The sequence below is a fragment of the Callorhinus ursinus genome, unplaced genomic scaffold, assembly GCF_003265705.2.
Source record: "Callorhinus ursinus isolate GAN/ISIS: 27379988/994484 unplaced genomic scaffold, GSC_fseal_2.0 scaffold4, whole genome shotgun sequence".
NCBI classification, from domain to species: domain Eukaryota; kingdom Metazoa; phylum Chordata; class Mammalia; order Carnivora; family Otariidae; genus Callorhinus; species Callorhinus ursinus.
The window spans coordinates 19,623,118-19,637,812 of record NW_027397066.1 but is presented as its reverse complement, the minus strand read 5'-3'; the positions used below and the strand labels follow the sequence as shown (position 1 = coordinate 19,637,812).

The 14,695-nt window shown below is 40.6% G+C and overlaps 1 protein-coding gene across 1 annotated transcript in view; it reads left to right on the top strand.

Annotated features, from left to right (window-relative positions):
• Window positions 1-3,646: 3,646 nt before the first annotated feature.
• DHX15 (DEAH-box helicase 15) overlaps window positions 3,647-14,695 on the top strand; it is a 58,002-nt gene continuing 46,953 nt past the window's right edge. Inside the window, exons 1-2 of the mRNA XM_025887125.2 lie at window positions 3,647-3,887; window positions 10,085-10,520. Coding sequence (XP_025742910.1) covers window positions 3,817-3,887; window positions 10,085-10,520 — 507 coding nt within the window. The 5' untranslated portion in view covers window positions 3,647-3,816. The remainder of the gene's footprint in view (window positions 3,888-10,084; window positions 10,521-14,695) is intronic.

Sequence of the window (14,695 nt, the reverse complement as noted above, 5' to 3'; positions counted from 1 at the left end):
ATGGGTGTAAAAGTGGCTCCTCGTTGGGGTTTTAATTCACATTTCCCTGATGATTAGTGATGTTGAGCATCTTTACATGTGCTTATAGGTCATTTGTGTATTTTCTTTGGAGAAATTTCTATTCAAATCCTTTGCCCATTTTTTAAGTCATTTTTCTTGTTTCCCTACGTTGATTTTGTAACTGTTTCCTATTCATTATAGTCTTTATTTATTTTCTTCACCTCTTCTTTGGTCTGCCTTCTCTGGTTTTCACTGAGTATTTTATATGATTCCATCTTATCTCCTCTCTTAACATGTCAATTACACTTGAATGTAGTGGTTGCCATGTATACTCTCCTGGTTCCTGTGGTACTTGTGAGCTACGTTCTACAGCTTCTTTGTGGTAGGGTCACCTTCCAATATTATTGGTCCTAGGATGTCCCTGGAATATCATATGTTGTGGCTTCACTTTAATTATTACCTAGTAATGAGCAGGGGAAGCGTAGGTGTATCCTGAGATAAGTGCATTATTATCCCCCAGAGAGGAGGCTTCTCATTAATTCACAAGCAAGGAGAATGGGGAGGAGTGGGGCATTTGGACAGGCTCCGCAGGGTGAAGGGAATTTAGGGATTCAAGATTGAATGAACCTAAATGTCCTCATCCCATGTGTCACAGTTCCGCTCTTTTCCAAGGAGGGCCTTGGCCTTGACATATCACCCCTGCCTAAGTGGAGAGTATAGTCTTTGCAGGTTTCCACTTGGCTTTTGTACTGTTACGTTTAAGTCCTGGGACTGGTCCTCAGTTTTCTCTGTCTTCCCACTGCAGGAGATGAGAACCTCTTTACATGCTCCCAGAAGGTCTTCTGGCTTTCACACTTCATTTTGAATTGCAGAACTACCACTCTAACCATTGTTACCTCTTCCCAGCATCAATTCCATTTGGCAGTAGCCATGTAATCCTATGTGCTTACAGATACTATTTCCCCTGTACTTTGACAGCATTGCCTGTTCTTTCATTGTACATCACATACTCTTTCCCATTACACCACAGATGAAACTTTTAACAGTTGCCTTGCTTTCTTGCGGTCATTGTGTTTTTACCCATCACCACTGACTCATTGTGGCCCGGTGATCAATGGCACCGGGCCCAAATGCAATCAGAGTGTCTGCTCTCTTGGACCATTCCTGGCACCAAATCTTTGAAGTTGGGTTCCATGAAAAGTAAACTGAAGCAAAGATGAGTGTTCAGGAAGTTTATTAAGGAGTACACGAGTGGAAGGGAAGAAAGGACAGTAGGATCAGACAGAGTGAAAAAAAAAAAACGGGCAGTGACACTATTATATAATACTGTTCCCAGTTCCTGAGAGGTAACTTCTAAACCCTTGGAATTTGCCAAGTAATAGGATTGTCTTTGCCATTTACTAAAAGGGTCTGGCCCTTTTAGCAGTTATCAGCTGTAACAAACGACATAGCTTTTTTTGTATTTAGCTGTTTAACACCTCTCTTCCTCTGGTAAGTGTGAAGGCAGGAACTATGGCTATTTTGTTCTCTCCCATATCCCCAGAACTAAACTCAATGCCTGACATGTAGGTTTAATAAATACCCATTGAGTGAATATGTAAATGAAGTAATTAAGAATGATAATAGTGATAAAGTATAGTGGTTAATAGTGTGTCTCTATAATCAGGCTGGGTGCAAACCTTCCAAATCCTAACTTGTCCATGGAGAGCTCCGTAAATGAGTCCTCCCCTTGCACAGTGGACAAACTTCAGTTTATCGGTCCACATTGAGTTTGCCACACTGGCAGAATTTATCCTCAGTAACCAAACCCTAGGAGAACAAGGTGGAATAAGAATACTATTTATCAGCTGCAGCAGCAGAGCATGGCACTTAAGCACAAATACTATCTGGGAATCCCAGAACGGTCATCTTGATCACAGTACTTGCCCTGTTTGTACATCAGTTTCCTCACCTGTGAAGGAGTCTAACTCATAGCACCTAGCTGAAAGTTGTTGTAAGGGTCAGGTAGGTTAAAATGTATAAGAAACAATGTCTGGTACCCGGTAAGTTCTTTATATGTGTTTGCTATTATCATGATTATTTATTAATTGAGGTTGGAAGACATCTCTGGCTGGACACCTGGAGCTGGTTAGGTGCATAAGATATTCCCTCTAGGTGAACAAATTCATGCCATAAGCAAATAATAGATCAGAGGGTTGTCTAGTGGAAAAAGAGATGGTGTAAAGGAAATATTCTCTGGCATTTCCAGGAAGCTGTAGGGATCTGGTGGGTGGCTCTTCTCTATTCTACGGTGGATCATCTAGGCACAGAACTCTGCCCCTCCCCAGCACTATGAACATCCTGGCAGATTCTGGCCCTTTGTTCTCCTTATTATAGATTCCAGAAAGGCCACTGTCTTTTGGTAAGTATGGCTTTTCTTCATTCAGATTACAACATGATTACAGTATAGTTTTTAGATATATCCTAGGCCCAAGGCAGAAGCATCATCATCTTGATTTCAGTTCCTCCTTTACCAAGTCTCCTTGTACATTTATGACAGGCTGGTGCCTCTTAGGGTGAGGCACTTTTTTTTTTTTTAAGATTTTATTTATTTTATTTGAGAGAGCAAGAGAGAGAGAGCATGAGCAGAGGGAGGGGGAGAGGGAGAAGCTGACTCCTCACTGAGCAGGGAGCCTGATGTGGGGCTGGATCCCAGGACCCTGAGATAAAGACCTGAACTGAAGGCAGACGATTAACCCAATGAGCCACCCAGGCATGAATGAGGCACTTCTGCAGGTACAATTCCAACCTTTTCCCTCACTCTTTCTCCAAAATTTTAAAGTACTTAATAGTAGCCCTCAAGCTGGGAAACTGATATGCCCTGGTGGGAGAGATCCACAAAAGTCCTAAGAATCATTTCACCCCAACAATTTGCTATGGCTTTAGGGACAGCTATTATCACTATGTGACTTATCCCCCTCAGCCTTAGTGTCCACACTTATAGAATAACACCTACCTTGAAGCGTTAATGTAAGATTGAAGACAGAAGTAGGGTTAATACTGTAGAATCATAGAGGAAAAAAAATAGCAAATTATGCCCTTACTGCCAATTTTCTCTGTTCCAGTAAAAAACATCTACAGGTTGAATGCATGTTGTCTCTGCTGGGTTAAAAAAAGGGCCAAATGGATCATGACAAGTCTTGATATTTTCTCACCTCAGTTTCCTTAACCTAATTGAAAGGGTCTGGTCAGTGGCTGCAAGTTCAAGATTGGGAGTTAGAAAATATTGGATTCCAATTCTGACTCCGCCCCTTATCAGCTAGCTGTATGATCTTAAGCAGTTTCTCAACCTCTCATGGTGTCAGATTCCCCTAAAGCCAGGATAATAAAGATGGATAGACTTTCTTCTCTCCCAATTTTCTTCTCTTTTTTTTTTAGTCAAAGGGGCAGGAAGGCCACAGGGGATTATCCCTCGGAGCACCCACAGAGAAAGCACAGACTGCAGGTAGGAAGGACGAGGGCGGCTGGGAGGAAGGAGGGAGGGCCAACGAGGTGGCGGGCGGGCGGGGCTGGAGTTCCCGCCTCCAGTGCGTGCGCGCGCTCCACGCACGCATGCACGCACGGCACGCACAACACGCTGCGGAAGCGCGCGCGCAGGCCCAGCCCTCGTCGCCGCCGCCATTTTAGCTCCTGGTTCCGGCTGCACGGTGTAGGCTGTTGTAGCGGGAGGGGTGGGGGTCCTCCAGAGTTAAGTAGCTGCCCTCGACTGTACCGATACAGCCGCCGGCTTCTTTTTTTTCTTCTTCCTTCATAACCGCCCGTTCGAAGAGTCCGAAGATGTCCAAGCGGCACCGGTTGGACTTGGGGGAGGATTACCCCTCCGGCAAGAAGCGTGCGGGGACCGATGGGTAAGCCAGGCCGGGGGCGCGAGGCAGCGGCTCGGGCTTTGTTGGGGTCGCGGAGGAGAGCGGTCCAGGATCGGCCTAGCCACGTCGGCCCTGGAGCCCGACCCTTTGTTTCCCTCTAGGCTTCGCTCACCAGTGGCGGGTCGGGGAAAGCGGCGCCACTCCCGGTGTTCGGCTGGGCAAGGGCGCGGGGAGATGTGTGGCGCGGCCGCCGCCCGGCCCAATCGGGAGGGTGGAGAGGCCTGCGTGGCCACGAGGGCGCCGCCGAGCCGAGCCAAGCCAAGCCGGAGTCACTTTGAGGGGAGCACGCGGGAGGGAGCCGCGGACCTCGTGGCCTGGGTTCCCGGGTGAGGTCTGGAGCCGGGGGAAGAAGGTGGGGGAGGGCGCGGCGGGAGTATTCGCTTCCAAGGGCACCAGGTACTCCTCAGGCAGAGCGACCGCGAAGAGGGCCTTGGGGGACGTCTGGGTGCCCCGCAGGGAGAAAGGCGGAGGGCAGAAAGTGAGGAAAGCGCGTGGATTCTTGTGTAGGTTGCGTTGGGGGTGGCGGGAGTTGAGTGAGGCGTGCAGACGAGTTCTCGGGGGAAGGGAGAGTAAAGTAGAGGGCCTGCCGGGAGAAAGGAAAACGTGGAGTATACCTGATGGGCTGGAGGGCTGGTAGTTTGGAGCCGCTGCATTTGTAGTTTGGCGGGAGAGCTTGTGCCTCAGTCCATTCAAACACTTCAGAGTAGATACTAGGCAAACTTCCGCTCTCTGCCTACGCTCCCGCCATCTCCTTTATTTCCTGCTTTGGCTAAAATAGTGGTTATTGGGCAGTCCTGGGATGGGATTTAGAAGACATTCCCCCCCCCCCCCCCCCCGCGCCAGAAGTTCTTGTTTTATAGCCCCCTCTTTCACAAGTAGCTTTGGAAACACGCACTTTTCAGAAAATGTTTTTAGTATTTTTGGCAAAATGTCGCCCGGGGGGAGGTTGTTTGGGAGTTGAAAGAGTTAGACTCCTGGTGTTTCAGAATGCTTTCCCTTAGCATTTCCTGAAAGCTACAGAGGAATTTAACAGTTGATTTAGCAATTTCATCAAAATCACTTGTCTATTGTGTGTTTTCATTCCTGAAATTCAGAGATTTATTTGGGTAATTCAGGCTAGAAAACAGAAGTATGCATATCCAAATACTTTTCATAATTTCATTATTTTGTGTGTATAAGGAATGGAAGGAATCACTGTGTCAAGTTATCTATGTACGTTCTGTGAATTTTTGTTCGCCCAAAGTTCTTCATTTCTGTTGTTTTCCAGGTATCTGTTTAGTGTCTGTGGAGTATGAGTCCGGGTAGGGTGTATTCAATGTGGAAAGCAGAATATATAACATTTTAATCTTGTAAAATTTTTAGTTTACAATGTTAGACGTTTTCTTTCTCTTTAAGATATTAGTTTTTTCTCTTTAGGATATTCCCCCCCCCCCCCGCCCCCCCCAGCAAAACTTTAGCACTTTTGGTTAAAGACTCCTTAGAGCTGGAAGTTACTTTGAAGAGTATCATCAGCTCCACTCAAGGGATAACAAATGGAGATGGAGAGTTGTTAAGGTGGCTTGTGCAACCTTACACAGTTTACAGCTGGATCTAGAACCTTGATCTTTTATTCTCACTTTTAGCCTTTTGCTTTTTTCCATTACAACACAGAATATGGCTGTAGTTAAGTCAATGCAGCCTATTTTAATGACATTTGTAATGGGTTGGTAAAGTAGGGAACACTTGGTTCTTGGTTCCTGGGAGGTAAAAATAAATTGGCATGTCATCTGGCTAAGATGCACCTGATATCTCTCACAAGAGTCACATTGAACAAAAGACACTAGGATGCAATGAATTGATTTATTCATATTTGTATGTATGTGCACCATTAAATGCTTTGGGATTAGTGGCCCCATGACAAATATATATATGGCGTTGCTCCCTTTCTCTTGCAAAACAGATAGCCTTAGTAAAAAATGTGGATTTTTTTTTTTTTTTTTTTTTTTTTTAGGTCTACGATGGTGACCTTATGATTCTCTTGGTATTATATGATACCTACCTGTTGGTAAAGGAGAGTTCATCTTTGGAATAGAGCCCAAGTTCTGAGATAATTCTGGAGAGAAGTTTGTATACACATTTCTGTATCACTTCTCATACAACTAATTCTTTAGCAATGGGTTACAATTCTTAATAGTGTTTGGGGTTTTTTTCCCCCCTCCGTTCCATAATTTCGAAAGTCACTTTTGTTGACTGCCATGCAATCTTGAAGTTGGGGTTTTTTTGTTTCTTTGTTTTTAAGCCCTGATAGTTATTAACAAGTGGTTTTATCTAAGGGAGAGAAGCTTGCCAGTCATGTGAACCCCATTGCTGAGCATGGCTGGCCCATTCCCCAATACTGAGAAGGAAGGTAATTTGGTGGGAGATTTCATTTAGATTCAAGTTCCCAAACTGTATATGGCGTTACTTATTCTTGCTGTATTTTTATTTGGAGGTCAGGTAGAGAAGTTGAAGGTTTCTGTACATACTGACCTTAATACTTTTTTCATCATACCACTTTGCGAACGTAAGGACACTTTCCATTTTGATGTTTGTTCTGGAGATTACTTCCTAATAAGAGCTTTTCTCCTTAAGTGTGGGAAAGTGAAACAAATATAGCATATGTAGAATACATACTGTGCTCCCAAAACTATTCTGGGTGCTAGATATGTATAACGACATTTTCACTACAGTCCTGTGATATAGGTGAGGTTAAGTAACTTGCCCCAGGGAAGACAAGAAATGTTCATACATTAAAAAAATAAAAAGCAAAAATTTCCCTGAAATCTTCATTCTCATCTTTAACCACTTGATGAACATTGTTTTTAGTCTTTGCATGTTTATTCACAAATATAAACTGTAATGTTTAGTATCAATGAGATGTTTCAATATGGGTTGTTTTGTGTTTTGATTTTTATTTACTGAGAGATGTATCATAAACTAGAATAGATATGCATTATCCTTTTCATTAACTGTGTAATACTCCACTCAAAAGGGGTATCATAACTTACCTACCCAGTTTCCTGTTCTTTGGTGTTTAGGTAGTTTCCCACTCTTTATTGTTTTACAAGTGAAAGGGATGGGGAACATCCTCATGTATACATATTTGCATACTTAATATCCTTTGAAGTTCCTGAAGTGAGATTGCCAGATAAAAAGCAATGCATATTTAAAATATTCTGATTTCGATAACCGGTTTTTACATCTTCATTAGCAGTACTGTAGTGCCTATTATTCCATGTAGAATTTTAAGATGGCATTATAAATTAAACAAACAAACAAAAAAACCTTCAGTGATAAGCAGTATTTATCAGGCCTTTACACTGTTCCAGGCACAGCTTTAAGCACATTACATACATTAACTCATTTAATTCTTGAAATACTGCGCAAGATCTATGAATAGCCACATTTTATAGATGAGGAAAGAAATAACTGTGGTCATATAGTTAGCCTAAGTGCTGAGCCAGGATTGAGCTGAGACAGTTAAGAAACATGTGCTTAACAACTCTGTCATAGTTGTGTCTACCTGCCAGGATTGTGGCTGTGTGATCAGTAAAGCACTGCTTTTTACTCAGTTTTTTAACAGTAAAACTCCTGTATAATGAAAGTGTCTGTTTAAAAGCAGAAAACAGGCGGGGGTGCCTGGGTGGTTCAGTGGGTTAAGCCCCTGACTCTTGATTTTTGGCTCAGGTGATGATGTCAGGGTTGTGGGATCCAGTCCAGAGTCGGGGTCTGCGCTCAGCCAGAGTCTGGTTGTCCCTCTGTCTGTCTCTCTCTTAAATAAACTAAAAAAAAGAAAGAAAAGAAAACATATACATGGTAGTCTACACATTATTTATGAAGTAATGAGTTTGAGAGATCCCTCAGCTGTTTTTTATCCTCCCTCCTCCATTGACAGTAGATGGTTTAAATCTTGGGCAACATTTCAACATGATTGGATTTGCTTTCTGCATCCTTCCTGTTGCCTTATTTTAATCTCAGACTATTTTATTAATACTTGTCTCTTTGCAGATAGGAAATTGAGGCTTATACCTCGCTGTGATCTCAGTGCTCCTTTTTTACTCTTTTTGCCCCCATTTTTTTGGTCGGCAGTTAAATTTTTGTGTCCTTAGAATGTATCTTATGCTCCCTGTGCTGTAGTTGTTCTTGGTAATGAAGTTGCTGGTGAAGTAGGCCCTTGAAAAACATCTTTGTATAGATATTACGGTAACAAAGCAAGGTGTTAGGATTTACTTTGTCGATCACTCTCCATCCCCCATATTTTATAACTCTGGAAAGGTTAGGTTCATATATGTTAAGTGCCTGGTGCTAGGAGTATAGAAGTTCATTAAACTTCTGTTTTTGTCCTGTTGTCTCTTGGTGATCATATAATGGTCTTCTGTCCCACCCCACTCCTCTAGAGTACTAGAGACATGAATCCTTTGCATTTAGACCAGATGTTCTTTAAGGGTTCTTTTATGTTCTGTGACCTTTAAGATGCATGGTCTTTGAACCATTCATGGCTACAATGCTTCTCACTTTGCTGGGCACATTTCTATGTACCCTGTTAGAAACTTTCTCATTCATTTTTGGGGCAATATAAATAGTTAGCACCTTGGACCAGAGGCAGAATGAGAAAAGCAAAGAAAAGAGGGTTGATGGCATATTTCAAAGGTAGGCCAGGAAGCTGTGAGTTCTGAGACTTGATTTTTTATGTTTATTAGGTTATCCTTCGGGTTTTTTTTTCCCTTTGACTTTCTTGGGCGAGTTAGGATGAAAGGCTTCAATCCTAGCTTGAATGTCCTGTGATTCTGTAGAAGGTGAACGGTGGGATGGGAGAAAGGATCATTTTTCATATATGTGTTTTATGTTTATATGAAAAGTATATATATTGCTATGTGAAAGTATATATATGAAAGGTGTGTGTATATGTTTATACACATAATAAAGCTTTTCTTTAAATTCCTATGGAATACAATTATGTTTTAGGAAGGACAAAATAAAATACAATTGGTCTGCTTACCATTTCTGTAATTGGAACCATCCTAATTCCTGCTGGCTCTAGAATTTTAGCTGTATTCTACAAAGGGTTTTCTGTTGTCCTGCTGATGTGCCATTATGGAGAATGAATGGTCTTTCCTACTCGCTACTGATAATTGGTACATGGGAAATTTGTGTGTCTTTTGTGTCTTATGGGTAAGGAATAATGACGTGTTTAGTGGCTTGCCTTACAGCTCTATGTTGCCTCACTATTTCAAGTCTGGGTCCAGATACCTTGTGGCAAGTTTGCTATGGGATTTGGTCTGAAGCAAACTGGATTAGTAGAATAAATAAGCAGAGATTATTTAAATATTATTGTTTTGGGAATCATGTCTGGTAACTGGAAGTAGATAGTAAAATTGAGTACTTAAAGTTGACCTAGATTTAATATAGTGGCCATCTGCATAATTTTAACATTCTTAAAACAACTTACTGTTGTTCAGTGGAGCTTGTTTTTAATGGTTTTATTTCACTTGATGGATGTCCAAAGTATACATAGGTTTACAAAGTTTTGCAGTTGCTCTTAAAGGTACTGCGTAGATGTAAACAAAAGAATGAGAATGTTTTAATTTTAGTTTTTCAGTAGGACAAATATATGCTTATTAAAGAAAATTGGGAAAGTGCTGTAAAGTGTAACTTGAAAGCAAACTCACTACAGTCTTTTAATTCGTATTTGTATTACCGCTAGTGAAATAGAATCGTCTTTGTGTCCAGAAGCAGTTTTGAATTTTGAACATACCTTTTCATGTTAACTAGGAGAATCTGGGGAAAATTGTGATGCCATCCTCTTTTTGCTTTATTTACTCCTACCTTTTCCCCACCTTGCCCTCAGTCTTTAACTTCTAAGTAGGAAGGGATTTTACTTTACTCAATCTCTAGTCTGAGTTCTCAGACTTGTGTTCTCTCAACTGGTGGTTAAAGGTATGGAAAGAGACTGTCCCTTACCAGATTTTGAGGTCTCATCAAAGAGGGAAAGATGTTTATGGGTGAGGCATGGAGAATTCTTGATAAGGTCTTTTTCCTTATTGAGTTTTGCATTGGTTTATTCATTTGGCTGTTGGACGTTTCTGTTCTTTGTGACTGTAACACTGCCAAGAACATTTTGCGTAAAATTCAGAATCTGAATTCTAAATTTTTATTTTTAGGAAGGATCGAGATCGTGACCGGGATCGTGAAGATCGGTCTAAAGATCGAGACCGAGAACGTGATAGAGGAGATAGAGAGCGGGAGAGGGAGAAAGAAAAGGAGAAGGAATTGCGAGCTTCGACTAATGCTATGCTTATCAGTGCTGGATTACCACCTTTAAAAGCTTCCCATTCAGCTCACTCAACCCACTCTGCACATTCGACACATTCGACACATTCTGCTCATTCAACACACACCGGACATGCAGGACATACATCACTTCCACAGTGCATTAATCCGTTTACCAACCTACCCCATACTCCTCGATACTATGATATTCTAAAGAAACGGCTTCAGCTCCCCGTCTGGGAGTACAAGGATAGGTTCACCGACATCCTGGTTAGACATCAGTCCTTTGTCCTGGTTGGTGAGACTGGGTCTGGTAAAACGACACAGGTGAGTTACTGCTGTATACCGTGGTGCCTCCTGTATTAATGTTCACGTTTACTAAATGTTGCTTACTTGATCCTCGTGGTCCTTCACCTTGTCTGTCTGGCAGAAACATCCGGAAGAATAGGTCCTTAGACGCTTAGCACTTTTTAGTGACGGACAGCGTGGGGATCTTGTAGGGAGTGCCTGTTTTCCTGAGTCTAGGGGAAAATAGCAGTGCTGTTTTGTTAACCTTAAGTACGGCAGAATGATGCTTTCTGGCCACTTTGACTCTGCGATGGTACAAATTTGGTGGTACAAGTTTTGTTTTCCTATTGCTTGAGTGTAGAGATTTGAACCATTGGGGCAGTTTTGTTTTTGTTATTCTTGTTTGTTTCTTTGTTTTGAACCATGTGAATATTATCCATCTTTTTAAAAAAATGGAAGAGCTAAATAAAGTATCTTTGCCCATGACCTCCACATCCATCTACTTACACAGCCCCCAAGACACACAGCAGTAAAAGCACTAGTGTCTTGTTAGTAATATATCTAGGATATTTTTCAAAAATGGATGAACCATTGTTCACTGGACCCATCTTACAGACCTCCAGGCTGCTTCTAATGGTTGTTTTTCACGAGCGAGTAGATCCAATAGAGTATACTGTGGAATATGAATTTTTATGAATCTGATACGTGAAAAATGGTATTTTGGTGTAATTTTTAATTTGCATTTCCTGTTACCAGTGAGGTGTTAACCATATTTTTGTATGTTGGAGCCTGACCACCAGTTAAGAATTTCTAAGAGATTACAAAAGTAGTAGTCCCTGGCCATTGTAGAAAATCTGGAAAATCCAGGAAGTGTCGAAATGAATTTAATAACTCCTCTTACCCTGTAGAGGTCATTATTATTATATTGTGTTTCTTCCTGGCCTGTTTTCCATATTTATGTTCTTGTGATACGTGTTTATAATTGAGCATACTGCATATACAAGTCACCATTTTTTTTTTAAGTTTCATATGCCACAAACCGATCAATTTGGGTATATCATGGAGACATTTTGAAGGCTACAATGGCAACCAGAGTAGAAAGCTTTTAAAGACTGAGCATTAGTGAATATGGTTGTTCTTTATAAGTGAAAAAAACTTAGTGTTGATCTTAGGAACTGAAACTGATAGGTTTATTTTTATCACTGTGTGGAAATTTAAATAATGTATGAAAAGATGTAATTTTAAACTTATTTTAAAGATTTAGTATTTTAAAGATTTCAACTGGTTTATCTGCTTTGCGTAGTATTTAATTAGCAATTGGATAAAGCTAGGCCCCATGTCCTTTGTATTTGTTTCAAGAACACTACAAGGAAGTTGTTAATCACCATTTTACAGATGAGCAAAATGAGCCTTAGATTCATAAGAATATTAGAGGTTTAGTGGGTTGCCTGTGGTTACATAGTAGATTTAGGTGGGCTCAGTATCTAAAGCCCTGTCTCTTTGTTTTATAGCCAAAGTTAGAGTTATTTCATTCTGCTATTCTTTGGTCTTACCCACGTGGTTAACCTTGTTCCAGAGATGAGTTTCTTTAGTAGCAGTTAATTTAGAACATCAAGTCAATTCAAAATGAGACGTTTGTGATTATTTGGATGAATATTTGTGGTGTTTTTTGTTGTTTGTTTTTGTGTTTTTAGGATTGCAGGGCAATTGGGGAGTTCAAAGGGAAGCTGAACAGCTTAAATAGTGAATTTCTTACCCAAATGTTTTTTTGGCATGCTCCTATTAAAATTTTTGACTCAGAACCATTAAGAGTAAGCCATTTTTGGTTATCTTTTTGTGCCTGTCAGAAAATGAGACCCTTCAAACAAAATCTCAAGTATTGACTTCTGACTGAGACTCACAGTAAAAGTCATTTTACATTGCAACTTGGTATGTTCATACTATATCCATATATAAGAAACTAAAGCCAGTTCAGGGTGAACAGAGGCACAAGTTCAGAGAAGAGAAAGCTGCTGCTGCTGCTTTTTTTTTTTTTTTTTAAATTTTTATTTACGTATCTGACAGAGAGAGACACAATGAGAGAGGGAACACAAGCAGGGGTGAGTGGGAGAGGGAGAAGCAGGCTTCCTGCTGAACAGGGATCCCAATGTGGGGCTTGATCCCAGGACTCAGGGATCATGACCTGAGCCGAAGGCAGACGCTTAATGACTGAGCCACCCAGGCGCCCCAAGAGAAGAGAAAGCTTTGTATGCTCTGGCCAGCATATAGGGTGTATGAAGAGGGAGATGGGGCAGGTGAGACTGGAACAGCAGGCTGTGCCTCAGTGTATCAGGCTGTAGATCGGGAGACATCAGAGCTTTTTGATAGGGATTTTTACAAAATTGTCCTCTGTCTAGTGATAATGATGACAGACTACGTAGGCAGTCATAACAAAAATTTGACTCCATATAAGGTAGTAGAATGGAGAATAAACAGTAGATTGGAGTTAGGATGTTAACATTACTGATGGGACATGGGAGGGATTAATAAGTATTGGAGGAAGGTGTGAAATGGTTTTGATTTTGAACTTGTTGAATTTGGAGTATGAATAAAATATTCATTCCTCAAGTGGAAATGACCACTAGGTTAGGATGGGAAACATAGTTAGGATTGTCAGTGTATTACAGGGAATAGTAGAAGTCAGGAGAATAAATAAGGCAAGACTAGAGGGCTGAGGATCAGTTTTTAGGGAGGTAGCCTCTAGTGGAGGAAGAGAAGAAGCTGAAAGGAAGGAATGATCCCTGGCTTGAATAGGCTAGTACACTGCATATTTCAGTTCCTGCTTCCCTTCTTAATGCTGTTCTTAGAAATGTGAGTAGATGCATTGACTGCGCCGTTTTCCAAATATTGTCCGGGAACCCTTGAAGGTTCCTGAAACACTTTCAGAGGTCCTGGGATTTTCTTTGTGAACTTTCAACAAAACAAAAATAGTGCAACACATTCAAAATTGAAGCCAGTAAGTGAATCCAACAATCTTCTATTAAGCTAGACATTAGAGATATACAAAAATGCAAAACAATGTACTCTTCCTGCTAATTTTTTTTTCTTTTTTTTGTTTGGAAGATGTAATTATTTTTTCATAGAAAATGTTCATGTTAGCATAGAATGGGTTTTTATTGTTAGGAATTAATAAATATTCTGAAAGTTTTTCGGTTTTAATTTTCTCATACAGTAAGTCTATTAGTCATTTGTGGCATCCTTGGTTATTTTAAGAGTTCAAGAAGTTCTGCGATCAAAAGTTCAAAAACTGAATTAGCCAAAAATGTTTATATCTTGCTTTTAAAGTGGGAGTAAGTTGTCCATTTCACTGGAGTATATTTAAAAAACTTTGAATATTCTTGCCTTGAGAATTCCAAAATAGTTTTAAATAGCTTTAACTGAATGGTAAATGTTTCTTTGAATTTCATTCTGTTTGGTCTTTTAAAGTAAATTTTGCCTTTGTCAGAGACTTGTTGAAATGAAGATAAATAGATAAAACTTTCCTGGAAAACCACTTAAACTTTGGTTTGTGGGTTTACAGACCTAGAGAGACCCTTCTCTCTTCGGGTAGTATTTATTTCTGTTCATTTTAAGTCCTTTAAAGATACACATTGTTACATTCTTAGAGAAGTGACATAGTCATCTCTCCCCTTTTAGATATTTGTAAGTGAAGACAATTATCCTCAAATTGCAGAAGTAACCTAACTAAAACGTATTAATGGTATGGCAACCAGTGTTCTTGAAAGTGCCTTTGTACAAATCTGGTACTGAAACCCCTGCCACCCACATTTTCTGTAGTATTTGAGTTTGACAGACTTTTGGACGCTTTGATGGAGACCCATCATACTTTAATGCAGTGGATTCCCATTTAATGTAGTGATTACTTAGAGATTGTTCCCATGGTTCTTACCCAGGTAAGTGAGTGAAGAGCCATGAAATTAGAGGTTCTATTAGCTTCTGTTGATAATGGAACAAGGAGGAAATGCGCTGTCGTCATGGCAGCCAACCAACTTGTGCTTGTTGGTATTTTTTCTTGTGTCTTTAGGTGCCATTGAATATCAGATTGACAATTACTGAAATTGACTTTTAAGATGGCACCTAAGGTGTTCTGTTGTGCATACCTCTCCTGAAGGCAGAAGAATAGGGGTTAGATTCTGCTAGCTTACAAACCAAATTTGAATTGACTTAAAAAGACA